This window comes from Apteryx mantelli, chromosome 23 (genome assembly GCF_036417845.1).
Source record: "Apteryx mantelli isolate bAptMan1 chromosome 23, bAptMan1.hap1, whole genome shotgun sequence".
In the NCBI taxonomy this organism is placed as follows: domain Eukaryota; kingdom Metazoa; phylum Chordata; class Aves; order Apterygiformes; family Apterygidae; genus Apteryx; species Apteryx mantelli.
Genome location: NC_090000.1, coordinates 1454196 through 1475101, shown reverse-complemented (window position 1 = coordinate 1475101; position 20906 = coordinate 1454196). Strand labels below are relative to the sequence as shown.

At 42.9% G+C, this 20906-nt stretch overlaps 1 protein-coding gene across 8 annotated transcripts in view; it reads left to right on the top strand.

Moving 5' to 3' along the window:
- Positions 1-20906, top strand: part of SIK3 (SIK family kinase 3) — a 110024-nt gene that overhangs the window by 35663 nt on the left and 53455 nt on the right. For all 8 annotated transcript variants that reach the window (XM_067309988.1, XM_067309990.1, XM_067309987.1 and 5 more), the window contains exon 2: positions 20603-20719. In XM_067309988.1, the coding sequence (XP_067166089.1) occupies positions 20678-20719 (42 nt within the window). In that variant the 5' untranslated portion in view covers positions 20603-20677. The remainder of the gene's footprint in view (positions 1-20602; positions 20720-20906) is intronic.

Below are 20906 nucleotides of genomic sequence, written 5' to 3'. Positions count from 1 at the left end.
TAACTCAGTTCTATACCAAAGGGACTCTTTAAAAAAAAAAAAAAAAAAAAAAAAAAGTCTGTGCAATTGCTGCTGTGAAAGGATGTTTTGTCAAGCTTGCTTTGTCACGCAACAAATTTAAATTTTAAACTGATCTTGCATTTGCATTTCCACAGAAACTTTCTTGGAGTTTTCTGGGGCAAGAGACAGGGTTCCAAAAGCTACAAGAAGCAGAGACTATATTGCATCACTAGCAACTATTACTGGAAATAAATGCAAGGGTTTGAGTGTGTGTGTTTTTCTTCTTTTCTGTCCTAGCAGGCTATTAGCTTGTCACTTGTTGGAAGGGTGCGGAAATTTCTCACTTTGCTTAGGTATTCCCCCCCCACCAGTTGGTGGAAATACCACTGCAGAAAATTTGCTTATTTTAAACCAAACTCTGTAATCAAACATAAGCTGCCAACCATGCATCTTCCTTTATGTTTTTATAAACCCTACTGAAAGCTTAAGGGCAAAGGCAGTCATTAGTTCATTTGCCTAATAGTGGATTTGGAGGAGCCCTGAAAAGATACAAAGGTTGCAAAGATCAGACAAGCTGAGCTTTGGCCCAGCCATTCCTACTGTGCCCTTACAGGCCCCCTGTCTACAGGTCTACAGAAATATTCCTGCAAAGGTGTGTTGCAGGCCACTGTGACTATGGTTATGCCGACAGGGAAAAATCCCAGCCGGGCAGGTACCTGGATATGTTAGCTGAGGGACTCTGGAACCACCTTGCTGCCTGTTCTCGTTCCATCAGAGATCCTGCTGTGACTGTGTTGAGGTTTTAAGGTCATTAATTTTAATATGAGCAGTAAATGTCTGTCTGAGTCAGTGCAAATAATGACAAATGGATACTTGATGTGTGTGTGTGGGGGGGCAGCTTTCCTGAAATCTGTGGTACTAACCCTGGACAATTTGGTTTGCTTCTAATTCGAAGCACATGTAAGATGTGGGCAAGGAAGGGGCTATCTGGTGCTTGGATTTTTTTTTCTTGGTTGTTGAGGGTTAATGTGTTGAAGCCTACATTCCTTACAGTTCCACTTTTGGCTTCTCTTCCTAAAAATTTCCACTTCATTTCATAACAGTTTTGAAGTGAGGGGTGGTTATACTCTGGAACCTTTGCTTGCCGAGTCTGAAAATGTTCCTTTGTGAAACCAGGGGGGTGGAATCGGCCACAGTTGTTTTCAGACCTGGGGGAATTTAGAACATGTCTTGCTTACCAGTGACTTTAACCCTCCCTCCATCAGCTAATTGATGGATATATATATTTTTTAATTAAACTAAGGAATAGAGATAGTAAATAGAAGCAGTGGTTTTGAGAGGGAAATCGTTCTTTCTGCTGCTTTCTTGGGATTGTGATTAGAATTCCAACATTTTAGTGCTAAAAATCTGTATTTGACTGACTTGATTGTTCCTGTTCTTTTTGGAGCCAAAGGCAGACTAAGTTACTAGGTTTTGCAGGCACATAGTAAACATGATATTTAATGGAAAAGTCCTTGAGAGGTAACCTATAACTTTATAAAAGCTGTTTCATGCAGGCAGTAGTTTGAATAATAAGCAAATTTAAAGCAGAGATCCTGTTATCTCTGATCACCCCTCACTGCTGCCTCCGGTCCCGATTCAGAGATGTGCTTTGCCCGTGGTCTGAAGAAAATACTGAGATCTAAGACCTGGCATATATGGTAAGAAATGCTTATCTTTCACAGCGCTTATCGTCTTCAAGATGCTTTACGTTTCATAGAGGCAGCTCTCTTCACTAGACCTGTATGTGTGTGTTCAGCCATGAGGTTAGGGCTCAGGAGTCGCCGGTTCTGACTGTTCCTCTAACTACCACCTAAATTTTCCGCGTCAAAAAGGACCACTCCTGTAACGAGTGTTTGTATGGGTAAGAGAAGTTACAGGAATTAAAGCAGGTATCAAATGGTTTGGCTGCCACTGAGAACAAATTAATCCTGATGGCTAGTGCAAAGTCTCGCAAAACTGTGCATACTTGTTGTAAACACGCGTACGCGGCGGTCGGCATTTAACACAGGATAATTCTGAGGAGCCTGGGATCTTTAGACGCACTGAGTAGATGGTGCTTTTCGTGCTAAGCCAGAGGAAAGTGCAGTTTACAAGACATCTTGTGACTGGGCCACTGCTTATTTGTTCCCATAGAAACTGCCATCTAATCATGGCAAACTATATAAAGGCTGTTGCTGGAAATGCAGTGTCTAAAAAATTTCTGAATACATCGTTTAGATCTGGCATGTGCTTTGCTTTATCCTTCACCTTCATGTCATAATCTTGGCCCCGTCCTGCTCAAGATCCAGTAGCATTATTGCAATTGTCGCCTTTTAAAATTACTCACAGAAATAAATGCAACAGTGCCACCTTCTAATTTTGAACTTTAAATTTACTGGGTAGGGAAGATGTGTTTACTTGCACGTAGGAAACTAAATGGCAAAGGAGCGCACCATTTTGAAGTGTCTTTTACCCTGCTCGCACCCTGTTACAGTAATGAAAGATATATTCAGCAGTACCTTGCTGTCAGTATGCTCTGCATTTGTGCAGTCCTGCTCTGTGCAGCCGTACTTCAGTGCTCTGCTTAGTTTTCCAGTGTGCGTTTTGTGCTGACCTTTCAGTGCTCACTGTGTTGCAGGTGCAGTCTCTGGTAATAGCCATCTATTGCAAACTGTTGATTCACATTTGAATGCATCTTTGAGATCTTTGATTTCTATGGACCATATGCAAAACCTTGACTTGCTGATGGTTAATGGCTTTATGACCTTGTCCATGGGATGAGTTTTTTCATAACTCTGGCTTCATAATCTTGCTGGTAGCTCAGCAGCCTTTATAAATGGTGACATGCAGATATTTGTACTTTTGTGAAAAAGTTGACAGTTGCTAGGTACTGGCTACTTGGCCTGTCTGTGTGATGCAGTTTGCTGGTGACCAGGTAAGCTGCTGAATGTCTCAGTGTAAAGCACAGGCCTGGGACCCAGCGTTCTCCCTGCGATCGCAGGGAGCAGAGGTAGTTGTGGACCTTTGAGAAGTGCTCTCAGTTCACTGTGGTGTACCAGGAGCGCAAGATTTTACTGTTTGGCTGTCAGAGTTGTAGCTCCCTTTTTTGCAAGCGTATGTTGTAGCATTAGCTATTGCTCTTGATTTATTTTGAGTATTCAAGTAGATTCACTTCAGTATAAAAAAGACCTGACACTTACAGGCTTAGGAAAATATCTGTGCATGTTTGCATTTCAGAACCCAGAATACCATATTCCCAAATGGACTTCATGGCACATGAAGTAGAATAGTGATTCATTCCATCAGATGTCTCTTATCTGTCACTTTAGATTTTCTCCGATACTTTTGTGATCCCAATGTGACATGTAATGTTCTTTATAGCCGCCTTATTTAACCATGAGCTGTTATGCTTCTGAACATAACTGCATATAATAGAAAATATTTTTAATATGCAGATATATGATGGCATAACTGCAAAACCTGGCCTCCTCCCTAGAATGCGGGCATAATTCAGCGTAATAGCTCAGTGTGTAGCCACCGCCGCTTAGGCTGTGGAAAGGCAAAGGGAATGGGCAGCTGAGGCTGAGTGAAAGGGATTGTTATATGGAATGACAGATTCCTCTGGAGGTTGTTGGTGTTTGCAGAAGGGAAGCCAAGACATCAGTGCCTAATAACCTCCAGAAGTCCTCCAGATTAACTCCTGAAGGTTCTCGGGAAATAAATGAAAAGCCAGGTAAAGGCTGTCCCTGTGGCCCTACTGCACATCCTGGTACAGTGCCAGTTTTTTTCCTGGTGGCATTTTATGGCACCCTGGTATTAAAATTTCTTGAGCTGTATGGAAAACTGGTGAGCCAAACCAGAACTGCTCTTACTGCATGCATGTTATTCTTGCCATTAAAAAACAGCAGAAACCAGTTAGGATGCATCAGTGCTGGTTGTTCGTTACAAGTCTCTCACATAAGCTGAGTTAGGGTATTCTGTCTTTTCCATGGAAACCTCTGGACCTGAGTGATGATCTTTGCATTATAAGCATAAAAAAATTGAAAAGCAAATATATGGTGTGTTTCTTAGCATTCTGCTTCGTGCACACCATTTAACTTTCTTTACTGTTGACTTGCATTCAAATCTGAGTCTTTTTTTAAGCTGTGTAGCTGAAATTTACTGTTTTACCTTGTCATTTCTGTTTTTTAGGTCATGACTGAATTAGAGCAAAACGCCTATCCAGGAGAACTTTGAACAGAACTTTTAAAACCTGCTTGCTCCAGTATCCTAGCAGTTCTGCGAAGGCTTTCTGTTAATATTTGAGACAGGCCTTTCCCTAAAAACCTGAGCAGCCGGCTATGCATCTTTTTCTTTTCTCAAATGAAATCTCTATATTGCGGCAAGCCTAGCTCAGTTGTTCAGCAGGGACACTGGTGGCCACGGCTGTACGGCATTCTTGATACGTAGCCTGCTGTGACAGATTTCTTCCTGCGTGTGACTACATTTCCAAAACTGTGCTGCTAAGCAACTCTGTCCAAGAGTTGCTCTAACGTACTGTCAGCGAGTAACAGTCTTGTGTTATTCCCTCCAGCTCTGCTGACTGCAGCAAGAACATTAGCAATATAAGAAACACGTTCATTATAATATAGGTGATCTTACAGGCAGGTCTTGACTTTGGCAGCTGAAATGAATTGGGCGCATTAGTTGGTGTGGATACTGCTCCAACTGTCACTTGCTTCTGGGTAAAGTAACAATAAATCAGTCGCAACTGAAGTTTGCCCTGGTACTTTTACAAGATACAGTGCAATGTTTATTAACAAAGCTTCACCGATCTGACACGGTTAGGCTTTTTAGTTTTAATAATATGGGCGCTTTGGCAATTGAAGTAAAAGCCACTTAAAATTTTAAAATGGCGATCTCATAAAGCTGTTAAAAATCAGATGTCAGAAAGGTAGTGAGCTATTATGTAAACTAAAATCTCTTGTCATACTGTAGGCAAATGGGTATTAAAGGCTTTGGTAAATTAAATCTTGTTTTATTAAATGTTTAGGCTGCAGTGCAACCTTTCAGTTGCCTGGTTGGCTGTGCCGCTGGACTGGGCACTGCCTACACTGTTAGCCACGACTCCTGCTTTGGAGAGCTTGTCCAGAACTTGCTCCCTGTCTTAGTCATCTTGGCCACTGCAGGTGATTACAAGAGGGGTTTGACTGGGGGGGAGGGAGGGGGAAGAAGGGATGGAGGAAGTAAACCTGAAAGGTGTCAACATATCAGTGTCCAAAAGAAAAAGATGATTGCTTTAAGTCATAGGTGATCCAATAAATTCTTCTTTCTGGATTCTTGCCTTTGTATTCCTTTACTGGGATTTTTAGGCACATGTGTCAGCGAAGTAGAAGCAATTTAAACAGCTCTGCCGTTGAAAAACACGTAACAGCATTCAGTGGAAGCTTGGGAGTCGTGTATCTTCAACCCAGTGCCAGCTGATACTTTGGGGTCATTCTGGATGTAATTCCTGCAAGTCATGGAGACCCCAGCTCCTAATAACAGCACTCTTTACTGATATTCTCAAAAATGGTCTAATTTTCATAATATTGTTACAATCTGCGGTGTTATGTTGGACATTGCTGGGGATCTCACAAATGTGTCACACCGATATGATAAATGAATTCACTGTAGTCTCCTCCCCTCTGCCACCTTTGCAAATAAAATAGCTATGGTAAGCCTAGTGCATAAATGTCTTGAGGTTAACTGAAATGCATTTGGTCTCACCTGGTTACAGTCCGACTTTCTTTGTAGTGAACCTGAGGACTCTGTCTTGTGCTGAGCTATGATGCAGCATCAGTGCCGCTTTAAGTTTTTGGAAGGTGTGAAACGGGGAAAAAAAAAATAATGTAATGCACGTTTGAGTTTGCTAAATACTTTAAATACAAATGACAGAATTGAATACACTTCACCAGAGTCACAAATGCACTTTTCGAAACAAACCTCAAACTGCTGCTGCAGCACTGGATGGTGTTGTCTCTTCTGATTAAACTCCGCACAGTGTCCCTGTGCTAGGGCATGGAATTGAACTCTGCTTGTGAAAGGCGTTTCAACTTTCTTCCGAGTAATGGCTTTTCCTCTTATTCTTCCCTGCTCTGTTTCCAGGCAACCTGGCCTCCCGCAGGATCTGTGCACCCCAGTGACGTCCTTGCAGCCCTCCGCCCCTTCTCTCCCCCCCCCCCCCGATGCTCAGCGTTTTCCGCTGCTGCTGAGATGCAGAGCTGAACGCATGCAAGCTGCTTTTTGTTTCCCCTCCTACGTGCAGTGTGATGTGCACTTCTCTACATGTGTGGGAAATATAGCAGATAGGCGAGAACATCCTGTGTTGTCATCTGATTTTCCCAGACCTTTCCTCACTTCTCCTTGATTTAAAATGACTAGGTCAGTGGCATGCCCGGATGGCCAGTGTTGCACAGGCACGGGCCAACATTGATCATTATATGTTTTTAGGCAAAATTCTGGCTGCTTGATTACTCCATGGGTGAAGGGCAATTAAGAAAATAGTTTGAATGTAGTGCCCTGAAATAAAGGATAACCTTTATTTATAGGGTGAGCAAGTTTCTTCTTGGGATTTGTTTCATTTCTCAGCTTCTCTTACGTGCAGGTTGTCGGGGGCCAAACTACAGCGTGAACAGGAGTCCAGCTGGGCCTAGGCAAAAATGCTGTGTTCACATCTGCTTCTCAAAGTGATTGGATTTAAGCCTTTTCTACAAAATAGGTTATGCTTACTTGACCAGGATCTACTTTTACACATTGCATTTGACTAGTTAACCAGTTTAAAGCAATTTAAATGTACCTCCATAAGGTTCTGCAGTAGCTTAACTAAGCTCATTCAAAAACCGGTTTTAATTAACAAGTGCAGTCTTTGTGCGTTAAGTGCCAAGACTTGCTTTTCATTTGCATAGAACCCATGGAGGTAACACTGCGGACTGTCAGCAGATCATAAGGCCGAAACATAGTACTATTCATTTCTGAATGTTCCTTTCTTTCGCTGTAACAAACCCACACAGTACTTGCTTTGCCCCAGTAGATCTGCCTATAATTAATGTAGGGCCAGTGCTAATGCCACAAGCAAAAGCTTTCCAGTTAAATGTCTGTATGATATGTTTTACACCTGCAACTCAGATTAGATTTGACCAGATAGTGGCCTAATTTGATGATTCAGTTCTATGAACTGATTAAAGCACGTACTGGTTTGGGAGCGCTCAGTCTCTTACAGTAGAAAGACTCTCGTTACAAAGATCCTGAGGCAGAAACAAGATGTAAAGAAGTCAAGCAAGAGCTGATGTGGAGTGATCCAACAGAGGTGGGGAGAGGGGCTTTTACTTAGATTTTTGCATAAATTTTTTTGCCTTATGCTTAAGCTGACTTTTAATACAAGCTCTACTCTATTTCTAGTCAAATTACTAAGAAGTTCAACTAAATCAAGTAACCACAAAGTTACATTTCCCTTGCCTTTCTCTGGAATCTTAATGTCCGTAATGCTGCTCCACAAAGCCTGTAATGTTGTTTATATCAGCATGTGCAGTAGCCAGTGAAGATAAGTTAAAATCTCTCTGTGCTTTCCTACTCTTACGCAAAGTCATGAAATGATTGGGAAGAGCTCTGTGGAACTGCTCTGCTTCTGACCTCCGCTGTGCAGTAGCTGTGACAATTGAAGGGGAATACAATTTCTGGAAGCCTGTTTTAGCAAGGTGATCAAACTTGCTTGTTGCTTGCAGAGCATTATTTCTAACCTGGCCTGGCTGAATGTCATCCCTTCTATCTTTTAGAACTGGGGGGGGGGAACAGTTTGCATTTGGAATTAAGTTGTCTTTTGACATTGAAGCTCATGCCCTTGAAGCAGTGCATTTAAGGGGGGGCATTCAATCTTGTACACATTTGGTAGCTGTAGTCATTAAAAGGACTGGTTCTGAAAGTGCTTTATGCCTACCAAAGGCATCTACTGTTGTTCGATCTTGGGCATTTGGGGGGAAGTAGTAATGTGAATTGAGATCTGCTTTGTACTTCTGCAAAGTATGGCAAGATTTCTAGTGACCACAAGAGGCAATATTCTTCCAGAATGTAATATTATATCCAGGGAGTTATTTTCATTACCCGGAAAAAGCTTTACTACCAAATTTGCTTTTTACATCATCTCCTTCTGGTGGGAGGATTCGCTACTGTGTACTGACCAAGCATGACAGTTCAGTATGCAAGCTCTGGCGCATGTGGGTAAGTGGAATGACTGATGGAAAAAACGTAGCTAAAGCCATCCTTTCTTTTTGAGAAGAGAAGCTTCAGTTGCTAGTGTAGGGTTAGTACTAGACTAGAAAACAAGGAATGAGTGCTTTGGCTGTCAGCACAGGTAAAGACTGGGCTCCTAGAGTGCACTGTAGAAGAATTTCCTCTAGCTGTAAAGGTTCTAACAAAGTTTGTAGGCTGTTGTATGCACGCTGAAACGATGAGATTTTCTTAACCGGGCTTAGCTGGTATATTGCACTGTAGATATGAATGTTGTTTTTGTGCTTCTGTCATTGAAATCCCCGTTCCATTCCCTTAGGGATAAGGAAAAGTCATAGCAGAGTACAGCATTCACACAAGTAGGGTATTAACATTGCAACAGACCAAGAGGATTTAGTCATAAAACACCATCAGTATTTTCTTCACCTTGTGCAAGATACAAGTGACTGCATTGATTCTGAAGAGGGATGTGGACAAGGTGATAACTTCCTTCCTGAGCAAATGCAATTTTTTGATACGCATTTTGGTCCACAGTTTCCTGCCCTCAGTTGCTGCCAATAATTGCATTTATACCACCTCCAAAAGCCACCAATTTTGCTGCAGAATGGCCTAGTTTTATTTGCTACATCACTTTTAGGTAGTTAATTCTGTGGAGTAGATGCTTCTATTTCGCCCATGAGCTTGTCAAGAGAAATTTCATTTTGTTCAATAAAAAGCATGCTATTATCTATCTAGCTAGAATGTCACAGTCAGGAGTGCATCTTTTCTGTAGAACACTTTCTTGTGACTAAAATTGCACAAATTCTCTATTTGCATCTAGAGAGATCACTTTTGGTGACCTAAATATACCGGCAGACTTGTGATCACAGCTTGCCTGAAAGAAATGTGCCTATGCCATCACTGTCCACTCAAAAATGCAGAGTTGCTGTAGAGTAACGTGTCAAATTGAGCTCCTGGAATGGGAGGTGACCCACAATAGCCTAGGGTTAAGGCTTTGTTTTTCTCACAGGCTTGTGCCCATATGCCAGTTAAGTGCTTCTACATATAACTAATACACACATCATCTTCTAAATATATTTGCTAGCTTATCTAGCCTATGGTGCTCTTTCGACTAAACAACACTGATGTGGAGAAGACAGACAAGGGTGGAACCTAATCTACTGAATGGGATAAATGACCACAGCAGACAGTGTAGTATGGTGCAAGTCACCTGGAGAGAGTAAACAGTCCCCATAAGCCGGGCTTCAACCCTCTTGGTAGGTTGCAATTTGATGCTCACCATCCCACTCGCAGCAAAGAAGGGGCAGGGGGGCGGAAGGGAAGATGCTGCAGTTGACTTGGCAGCGTGCAGTAGTGGTTGAGCCCACTGGCAGTGCTAGGTAACATGATCTAACACCCATATATGGATATAGCCTTTATTAGCTGCAAAAATCATCCATCTGGTTGTTGTGCTCTGCTTAACTTAGTGACGTGCAGGAGGCTAACGGCCTTGACTCCTGAGTAGTTCTGTATGCATCAGGCTTCACTGGACTGTGACCTGCTGCTCTAGTGAGGTAGGTTTGTTGTGAACTGCTGTGTATCTGTCTATAACCAGTGCTCAACTCCAGCTGCACTGCTGATCCCACCCTGGCTCAAAGCTACCTTACTTTTCTTTACCTTTAGATTGGCCTTCTTCAAGCTCGTTCGTTAGTCCAGAGCACCACGTGATGACAGCTTCTCGTTCTATTGTGCTATTCCACGTGTCCTCCTGGAATATGAGAGGAACCAAGTTACATGGATATGTTGCCCTACAGCAAAAGCATATTTAGTGAATGTTTATCGAGGGTTTCCAGGAGGAATTTGGAGTGGGACTGCTCAGAACAATTCTAGGAAATGTTTTTCCTAAATAAGCTTGTTGAATTTTTTTTTTCAATGCAGTCAATTTGTCAGTGCCATCTGTTGGCTCTTGTAACATTGAGGAGATCAATTACTGACTTATGGGAACACTTACTGGCATAATTATACTTTTATAACTATTACTGATTAGGCTGACCATGTGGTGGCATTCTGAAAGAAGCATGTTTTCTTCTCCCGATTTAACTTATGCCACTATAGAAACAACTGACCTGAAATGGAAAAGGTGGTTTCTTTCTAGAATAATTGCCCATGCAGGGAATTTTAATTACAGTTATAATTAGATCTAAACAAGTGTGTGGCATGAATAGATGTTAGCCCAGGACAGGGTCTTTAGCTTTTCATCTGTGCAATGAACAAAGGGAAAAAGGAAATGTTTACTTGTTTGTGGCTTCTCTCCACTGAAAACTGACTACTCATTCCTACCTTTTGTTTCCTATCTTTTATACTTCTCAAGAAGATAGATGTTCGTTCTCAATAGACACATAGCTTCCGCAGTTAGATTTGTGTGTGACTGTAAGCTTAGTTTTGGGAAGTCTTTCATAAAGCATTTATTCTAGCAAGCTGATGTAGGATATTGGCCTGTCTCCATTACTATTGGAGTCAATGGAAGATCAGCCAGTGAGGAAAGGCAGCCAGGTGTTGCCATTTTAATGTCTATCCTTTTGGAAACTGCTGATTTCAGACAGGGATGTATACAGTACAGCCTCCTCCGTATGAGTTCTGAGTGTTGTGGGCACTGGAACGCTGATCTTCAGTGTGCTGTGGATGCGACAGGTACACGTTTTTTGGTGTGACCTTAACATTCGCTTGATTCTGAGATGTTAAATAACATTGTGACAACAAAAGCATTCTAAAAGTGTAGTGCTTCCCTGTACATACAGGCAAAGACCATTGATCCAAAGGTTCAGAAATAAATACCCAAAATGAGGACCGAATTGAAAAGCCTATATAGTACTTAAATGTTTTCTGAAGAAATGTTATCTGCAGGTAACTTTTTAATAAGTGGCCATTCCCTCTGCCATCCTCCCCAACCAAATTTCTCTCTCATGGTAGCTCCGGTGGAGAATCTGCCTTTTGGAAAGGTGCTGTTGTGCTTCTGGCACAGAGTAGCCTGCTGAATCCTGAAGCACTTAAATGAGGAGTGTGATGGCTGTCATCTCCTGCTGGAACGGGAAATGTTCTCACAGCCCACGTTTCACCCAGCCTCCTTCCTTCTTTCTGTCTGCCAGGCCTCTCTCCCACTTCTGTCTGCTTTGTCCTAAACTGCCAGCATAAATATATTTTCCTTGTTGCTGGCAGGACAGTATTGTTTCGAGGAAGTATGCAGGAATATTTGCCACGCTTAACTGATAAACAGGATGTCTATATAAGCTTTTATTTCTCCAAGTAAGTATTATCTCCTGCACCAAGACTTCTGCCTCCTTTCAGAGGCTCTTACCCTTGGTGTGATCTTTTGGCTTCCTTTATAAACCAGACATGCTCTTCAGGTGATGAATTGTCTTGGTCTGGAGTTTGGCTCTGCAGTCCATTAAGGCAGCAAATGACAGGAAACTTGGCAGTACCATTATCCAAGTCATCCTTGAAGAGAGCAAGCTGTTGATAGAGCAGAAGAGCACCCTGGGGAGGGTAGCTTCCTTCAGGTTGTTGGGGGGACCGTGGTCCTCTTCAGTGAGCAGTAGCCTGTTCTGAGACCAGGGCATTCAAGCACCACCAACATATTGAGTGGGGGCCAGTTTTATAGCATAGCTCACCTCTGAGAAGATATCTTTTAGTAGTGACATACATCAATAAAATGCTGTCTTTCACTGTGTGAAAGGCCAAAATAATAGTAGTAATGTAATCAGTTACTATAGATCTAGTTTTCTCCCTTTCTGATTTTTTCAAAAAAAAAAAATATATACATGTATACACACACACACACCATTATTGCAAAATCTCTTACAAGTCTGAATCAGTTCTACTGTTAAATTCTAACCCGGGATGGCAAGCTCTGCTAAAGTTGAGGAAGATATGCTAAATTCTATCTTTGCAAAAAATTACTTTAAAAAATAGTCTTCCTATACATAAAGTCAGTTTTCAGCATGATGTTCAGTGGAAAGGACACAACCTACGAGTAGTCCTGTCTTTCTGTCTGGAAGTCTCCTGTTAGGCAGACTGTGTGGATACATCAGTGAATGCAATGCATGTTAGACGTATTCTGCCTTAAATTATCAGGCTTTTGGTTGCCAAATGAGTTTTTAATATTTGGGATTCAGCCACTAAATCAAAGCCAAGGAAACACACTGTTAAGTGACAAACTGCTAACTTCTTGGTTCTTTGCTTTCAGGCTATACTGAAAGGCTTTTCCAAGCAATTACTTTGGTTTATGCTATATATGTTATGATTTAGAGAGTCACTCAGATCCCTGCTCTGTTTGCTTTTTAAGACTTACTTTGAACGCAGTCTTTGTGCAGTTATTTCAGACTGAAAGCTATACATAGTCCTGGTCTTTATTATCACAGATTGTCTCCAAGTTAGAGTATCACCATAGACTCATTGCCCTAAAATAAAGGGTGGGGAGGGGGGAAGCAAACTAAGAGGCAGAGCCATGATCTGCTTTTGGAAGACAGGTCGAGAGACTCTTTTTTTTCCCCTGGATTTTTTCCTTAATAACAATGACTTGAGGTTTTGGGAAGAAAAAGCAAGAGTTTGTCCAAGCCAGTAATTTCACAGTAAGCTCTTTAACAAGGAATATGCTTAAGATGGAGACTTAACTGCCTTCAAAAATATTTTTCACTCTCCGTATAATGAGAACTGAATGCATTACATGACTAAGAATTAGATTGTAGCCTCAGTACTGTCTTTTTAGCTATTGTGCAATGACATTTGTTTATGAAATACAGTCAAAATGTCCTTAGCTCCTAGGGCAGCAGAACATGGGAGGAACTACTTTTCCAGAAACAGCATAAGGCAGCTACTTGATATCAAGCCCCTTATGTCTCTTGCACCATTGCGAATCCAGTCGTGTGCAAGGTTAACACCTGACTGCAAACTCCATCCTTACAACGGGTTCTGGGTCTACTTCTACCTGACAGTGTCTCAGTGGGAAACCTTGTGCATAGTGATTAGCTTAAATTAAGGGCTGCAGGACTCAGTTTAAGGATTTAAATATATATATTTTTTGTAATAGTTTCTTTCTTATGTTCTTTCTGTTGCTCTGTTGTCATAATTCTCTGCAAACAGCTGCAATGGTACGAAGGCATCCTGTTGGATCAATGTGATGACATGCAGAGGCCGCTTGTAAACCGCTTGACAAGCGCGTGCTTCCTTCAGAGTGTGGGTTTGCCTGCCTCTCGCTCTCTTTTCTTTCTTGACCAAGCTAAGAGATGGTGTAGGAAACTCTGGCATCTGGTGCAGGGTGAACGAGATGGGAGGTGAACCTTGATGGCCCTCTGTTGTATGAAAGCCTGCTGGACAGATGGCTAGCAGATTTTAAAAACTGATTTGAGTGCAAAATAGGAAATCGTACCCCTTATTGGTATCAGTGACTACTGAGAGTGCCTTTTGGGGCTTCCAGGGCTTTATTGCCTCTCCTTTTGTTACTTAACTGCCACTCTGCTTTCATACTGGTCTGTGGTTGAAATTTCCACTACTTTTCATTAGGCTTTTGCCTGGCAAATGCACATATTCAGCACAGCATTAGAATCCAAAAAATACAGAGCAGTGTTCAACTGAAGTGCAGTAGGGAAAAAAGAAAATCTGGAAACATAATGGACAAGCCTTCTGGCTTTGAGGAGCAAGACCTCCGCAGTGCCTTGAGTGAGTTTCGTCAGTTTAAACACTTCTTTACCTTCTCTTTACAAACTGTTGTTTTAGGAACTTAACTTGTCTTCCAAATAATGATTTGTTCCTCAAATTACTAGGGTAAGTTTTAGTTGGATCCAACAAGGGAAAGAAAAAAAGAAATGTTTTCGAAATGGCGGGAACATTTTGTTAATTGGTAGCAGCGTGTATGCTCCAGACTTGGCATACGTCCCACAGCCTGTAAGCTTCATTAACTTTTGATAAAAGAATAGTTAATTTTTCAGACTCATTTTGTTTTAGTACTTCATTGTTTAAGAAACTAGATTATGGTTTTCTTCTACTTCTAATTGTAGCCTGGTTTGTGCTTTATTTAATGAAGTTTAGTCTTGCTCTCTCCTCTCCATATTTTACATGGCATTTGCAGGCATGAAGGAATGCCCTTGTTTTGGGGGGGAGGTTTTGGTGTTTTTCATGTTGCTACCCAGAAACTGGCTCTTTCTGCATAAATAATACTACCGGCCTGCAGTTCTAGTGGTGCCGTAAGCATCAGCGTTCCCTTTGGTTGGAGCAGGAAGCCGATACGCCTGTACTTTTCTGATGTTTGTTATTGGGGAGAGATGCTTTTGTGGCCACAGCAGCAAGTTCCTGTTAGCAGGAAGAACTGTTACCAAAACTGGAAACTTCTGTGCCGCACGGGCAGCAGCACTGCGAGTCCTCTCCCTCTGTCCAGCACGACATGCTGACTTTACCCTTGCGGCCCACCTCCAGCAGCAAAGATGCAGTGCATAGTTTATAGAGATCCAGGTGTTGGCTCCTCTTTCAAGGTACGGAGTGTTGATGGGTCTAACAGGAATTTCTGTGGCTCCTAGTGCATTTGGACAGTGACCCCAGGGAACCTGTGTTGTGCTGAGGTATATTAGGTGTGCTGCCCTGTGCTGTATAGATGCCCGGGGCGCTTGCTGATCCGCTTGCTAATGTGCTCTTTTCGTGTCTCCTTCAGCAGTCCTAATGCAGCAGGGGAGAAAGGGACAGGGCTTCAGACAAAGGGGGATAGGGAAAGGCAGTAAGGTGGTGGCCAGTTATTCCTGGCTTATTCCAGAGCAGCTAAGGAATAGCATTTGAGTGCTATTAAGCAACTGAAGAGAGCTTTGACAAATGCCTGAGTGACTGAGAAGCTTGAGCCCCCCCAAAGCAAAGGTTATTTAGGCAAAACCTTCACTCTTTCCTCTAGTCAGATTGTGGCTGTCCTTTAGTGCTGTATCAGGGCAGTGCAGCAACTCTGAGAAGAGTAAACTAGCAAGGGTTGAAATCAGTCTGCTTCTAAATGGCTCAATTAGAAGATCGAGAAGAAAGCATCAGCGAAAGAACCAGGGATCCAAAGAAATGTTTCATGGAGAAATTGGTTAACCACCCACCTGAACATTTTTATTTTACAGCTCCTGAGAAGTACAGGCACTCATTATGGAGATGGAGTTCGAGTTCTGATTCAAGGGCTGGATAGCCTGCAAAGACAGCATGGAGAACTGAGCAAATCCGAAAAGGAGGAGGGCACTGCATAGTGGCAGGGTTGGTGTCTGCCCCCTGAGGCGTGCCGTGGAGGGAGGTGAGGCTTGCTGGCAGTAGTGGATGGCTGTCCTTCGGCTCATCAGGACTTGATTCACACAAGATGAAAAGCAGAGTCACCTTGGTGCGGAGAAGCTGTGGGCTGTGTTTGAGGCCTAGGCTGCCTCAGAGGCTCTGCTGTCAGCAGAGTTCTTTCCTGGTAGGGTACGTCTAGACGGGGCTTGCTTTCCAGAGGAAGGACAATGTGCGCTTAGAGCAGAGTTCATTGCAGTTGTTTCCCTGCAACCAGGCTTTAGATGAAGTCAGTTTGGCTGATGTGACCAGAGGACTTAAGCCAGTCTCTTTTTGTACAGAAATCCTGAATCATCTTTACTGTGGAGGGAGAATATTAGCCAGCGGGAAAATGCAGGAATGGAGAAACCAATGTGGTGCGTTTTGGAAGGCCTCGAAACCCCTCCTTCCCTCTGGAAAAAAGGCAAAGCAAACAGCATCCCTCCCCCAAGCCCCGGATGCAACCCGGGCCCCCCCCAGCCCGTGAAATTCCCTGCCCTTTCCCTTCTGTAGGGAGCATAGAGGGATTTTCCTAGTTCCACCCTCGCATGTTCTTGAGGAAGCTCTGAATTTCCTGAAACTGGAGCACAAGGTGGTTTCCCCAGACTTTTTCAGGAGACACTTACCTTTTAAATTTTTATCTGTTGCTGGAGGCATTTGACTTGAATAAGTAAGTTTTGAAGAAACTCCTTCAGAAATGCCAGGTCTCTCCTTTTTATATCTTTTGAAGACTGATTTAGGTTTGCTCAAGGGCCACCTGTTTTGACTGAACTTAGAATAAGAGCCTTTATAAGATGGCATCTTCTGGTTGGTGTTTATGTTCCTTTGCTGCTTCAGGTATTGTGTGTGTCGGGTGTGTGGGTGTGGAGTTCTATGGTACGGTGTGTAAAGCATGCAGTATAGCCTGCTGACAATATGTATGTATATATTGGTTTAAGCTGTACAAAAGCTTGTTCCTACTGGGAAAGTCCTAGGTGAAAAGAATGCAGTGAGAAAGTTTTCCAAGCCTGCTCTGAATCTTCAAGTTTTCCAGTCTGCTGTTGAGCGTTGTCCTTAAAAATACACAGTGTGGATTTACCAGAGCTTTAGCTAATGGAAATGTGTTGCTCGCATAGCTGCTCCGCAGCAGAGGGTGAGCTCCAGCCCAGAACACTGCCAGCCTAGAACTTGACATCCACAATTTGTCACCCTGTTAATCACTGCCAGTTAATGCTTGGCAATTTTATGGAGTGGGGTCTGATTTTGCCGTTTCACCTTGCGTCTCAGCTCTAACTCTATTCCTGCCAGCAGCTTTTCATTCTGAACACCAGACCTGGCCGCCTTACAGTTTCTGCTCTTCTTGCAGTAGTAAGCATGCTCGGTGACTTAAAAATCTGGAATTACTCCTATGTGCTGAATTAAGGGTTTCAAACAGAAGAAACAGCTTACTGTATTTAGTGCCTTTTCAGGATTCTGTTATGTTCTGCTTACGTGTAGGGCAGTTTTTTCTCCTGGCAAAGATTTTATCTCATGAAATATGAGGCTTAATTTTCACATGCTTCAGATTGTTCTATTAAAGATCCTTTCTCCCAAACGGTGCCATGCCTATTAGAGCATCATTTGGCATTCCTCTTGAGGTTTGGAGCTAAAAGAGAAATATCACAGGCTTCAGCTGGCTGCAGAACTGAAACCAGCTTGTTCAAGGACTTGTGAACAGTTTGCGACTGGATTGAATTTTCTTCATTTGGACTTGCTTCTTGCTTCACATCTCTTTGAGAAGAATCCCTGCCATCATCTTGAGGCTGGAGTACCTTTGCCCTGTCAGTGAATAAGGCAGCTAGCTGCCTTGCTGTGCTGCCTCGAGCTTGGACTTCAGTCGGGGGACACTGCGCCCTTGTCTTTGCACCCCAGGCTTTGACTGCCACCACCACGTAAGGTCACTTGGAGGGCCAGGGCTGTTAGTGGTTCTGAGCTTCGGTGGGTTGGGGTTGCATTTGGTGCAAGTACTGCAGACTGAGCTCGTGTCAAATGCTGGCTTTCACTAGTAATATCTTGTCTAAGGGAGAAAAATGCGATTTACGTTTGGTTTTAATCTTTACAGGTTTCAAGTGTGATTCTTTTTTCAATATAATGTTTTATATAAGATCACAAATGACTAAGAGTGCAGAAGGGTAGGAATGGCTTAAGGAATATTGGCATGCTTGAATTTACTGTGCTAACAAGTGACAAACCCAGCAATAATTCAGTAGCGATAGTATGCTTATTGTGACAGAAGACACATGGGTGGCATTTCTGTTGAGTAGAGTCAGTAGTCTGGACCGTTTTTTTTGGAAGTTCTTTGTCATTTGGGGGTATCTTTCAAAAAGCGCTTTTATTCTTGGAACAGGAATCCAATTCCAAGGTAGCAAATGCCTGAGGCATTTTTGGTACTTTAGAGCTTTTCATTCTTGCAAGTATGGTTTGTTTGTTTGTTTTTTGGTGAGGAGACTCAGATTTGCTGTAGTGAGCAGCATTACATTTTGCAGCAGGACTACTGTGCCATAATAATGTTTGTCTGTGGAAGTGGGACATTCTCGCTGATAGAATAAAGGCTGAAAGAATCCATAAATTATTTCCTGCTCCACCATCTCTCTCTCCGTCTACTAGTGATAGCAGCATTTGCTATGAGTTTATTAGTCTTAATGGACTGTGTGTCCTGTTTACTAGCTTCCTGTATCCTTTCCAAATAGTGAGCTTGCATTTCACATCGTGTGCCGTTGTGGGGTTTTGTCCATTGACATGGCGCGTTCCTGTATGTGAAGCGCTTGTCCTCAGCCCTAGTGAATGCTGGAGTCTGTTACAAGTTAGAGGTCTCCGTAATCGGGCTTTGGGCTGTTGCGCCAAGTCTTTCTGATTGTGCCTCATCAGCATTCCTACCGCAGTGCTGCTTTGCATGCCCTTCCCCTGCTCTTTGCATGATTCTGCACTCTTCCTTGACAGAGTTTTTGTAAATTATGCTTTAGCGAAGCACCCAGGAGAACACTTGCTGAAGTGGTTCTTTTCCCAGGGAAAGTGCCATCTCTACACAAGAAAACTTGCTGGCGGGTGTTAAACTAGCCCACGAATCTTGAACTAGTTTGGCATATTATAGGTGTTCTCTTGCACTTCTGCTTTTTGATGTGGAGGGGGGATGGTACTTATTGAATCAGTGCTGAAATCTGATTGAGAAGAAACACTGTAAATGTAGTATTTGCTGAGGAAAGGTGTCTGCTTGCAGGCATGCAGGGTCTGCAGCACTTGTTGGCTTCTGTGCTTTTCCTTTCTGCCAGTGAGAGCAGGCTTTTTTTCCCTCAGCCCCTTGCTCTAGCAAGGTATCACGGTGCCTGAGTTGCCTTTTTCTCCCCTGCTATATCAGGCCATCTGGAAAAGATTCCTTTCCTTCTCTACATGTGTTCAATTAAACAAATACTTTTTTTTTTTTTTTTTTTTTTATTATATCGTGGAGTTGGGGGGAAGTGCCTTTTATCGTAGCAGATTTCTCCCCATTTGGAGCGCGATGGCATTGCTGTCTCGTGCATGGCCGTGTAAGTGCTGGGAGCTGTTCAGCGGCCGGGGAAAGACCTTGCTCGGGGAAGGTGGAGGGAAGAGGAATGAGGGAAGCCTTTGAGGCGGGGAACTCCTGAGAGCAGCTGACTGGAAGCACTTAGGCTTGTTTAAACTCTTCTTGTGTAGCTTTATAGAGCACTTCTGATTTGAAAATAAATAAAAACCTGAATTGTTAGATGTCCAACCCTCCAGCCCTTTACCATCCCTGCTAGTATTTACCAGCCATATTATAGTATGTGAGTTGCTGTGTGGATAATGCAATGGAGTCCGTTGCTCTAGTGACTTTTTCCTCTTCTTTGCCTGCCTCGCCCTCATCCCCCATGTCATCATCTCTCTTATTCAGAAGCTTTAATGAATTTGTCCCTGGAGTTTACCATGGAGGTAGGGCTCTTTTGCAGGCTTGACTGTTCCTTTCTAGAAACACGTCTTGCTCTTGCACTAGAACTGGGTTTATAATATATGTTCAGGTAATGTAATTTCTCAGAAATATAATAGCTGTAGTTTGGATTTTGTCTGACCCAGTGTTCCCAGACAAAGATACTTATAAATGCATTAAGGCTGGATGTGCAGATCAGCAACTGATGATAACACATATTAGAGGTTTATGGCAGTTAGTCACACAATTTTAATTGAGAAATGGGAAAAGTCAGGGCTCTTTTTGAATTATGTGAAACATGCTAGGATGTGCAAATGGGCAGCTGGAGCCCGCAGACCGCTGTCGCTGGTGGTAGGGTATGGCTGGAGGGCGCTGCCCGATTGGTTTCAGATGGGCTGAGTTCAGTAATGGGTCCCTTCTCTTCTCCCCGTGGGCTTGACGGGGTCGTGGATTAGCCAGCAGTTTAGTTCCTGGTTCCGCTTGCATCCAAATTTCAGTCATTGAAGGCTGTTACTCCTCTGTGTGGCTAACTGGCAACTTCTCTTTCTGTGCTGTGTCTTTTAGGTAGAAGTATTGGTGTTTTCAGGCTGTTTGGGCACATCTTCCGGTGGTAAATTAACATGGCAGTGGCAAGGCTGACTGGCTAAACTGGGTGGTAAAATCTGGGAAACTGTTTCTTTGACTAGTAAACTCAGTGAATGTTTGGACTTGCTTGAAATAGATCTAGGAGTTCAAAAAATATTTTGTTTCTTAGCCCGGTACTAGGTGCCTCTGTGAACGTGCTCTACTGTGGTAACAGGCAACAGCCTAAAAATCTCACCAGCAGCTGCAACGCTGCCCCCTTAATGAGGTACCTGCTGTAGAGAAAATACTCTTCCAGTTAGGAAACAAAGCTTTTTCCTGCCCGTTTGATGGTGAGCTGAGTGGATACTGTTAAGCTGCTTAGAGATCCCAGACTCTCTGAGGCAGGGACCGTGTATTCTGTTTTCAGTGTTTAGCACAACAGGGCCTTATGTGCAGCATTATTTGGTTTTGGAAATGCTTTTCCAAATATGTGTTTGGGTAAATAATCTTTTCCTTTTTTTTATTTTTCCCTTCTGCTAGGTTGCTATAAAGATAATTGATAAAACACAGCTGGATGAAGAGAATCTCAAGAAGATTTTTAGAGAAGTTCAGATCATGAAGATGCTTTGCCACCCACATATCATCAGGTTATATCAGGTAGGAGCACTGTGCAGTGGGTTTTCCATCCCTCTACACAATAGCTTTACATTGTATAGTAGTGCTGCCTTATAGGATTGTCCCTCCATTTTCTCCCCGGTGAAATACTGGGGGAGAATCCTTTGATTAGAAGGGACTGGGGGAAGTGGCTAATTCCTCTCTCTTCTGGGAGATCACGCTTCTGCTA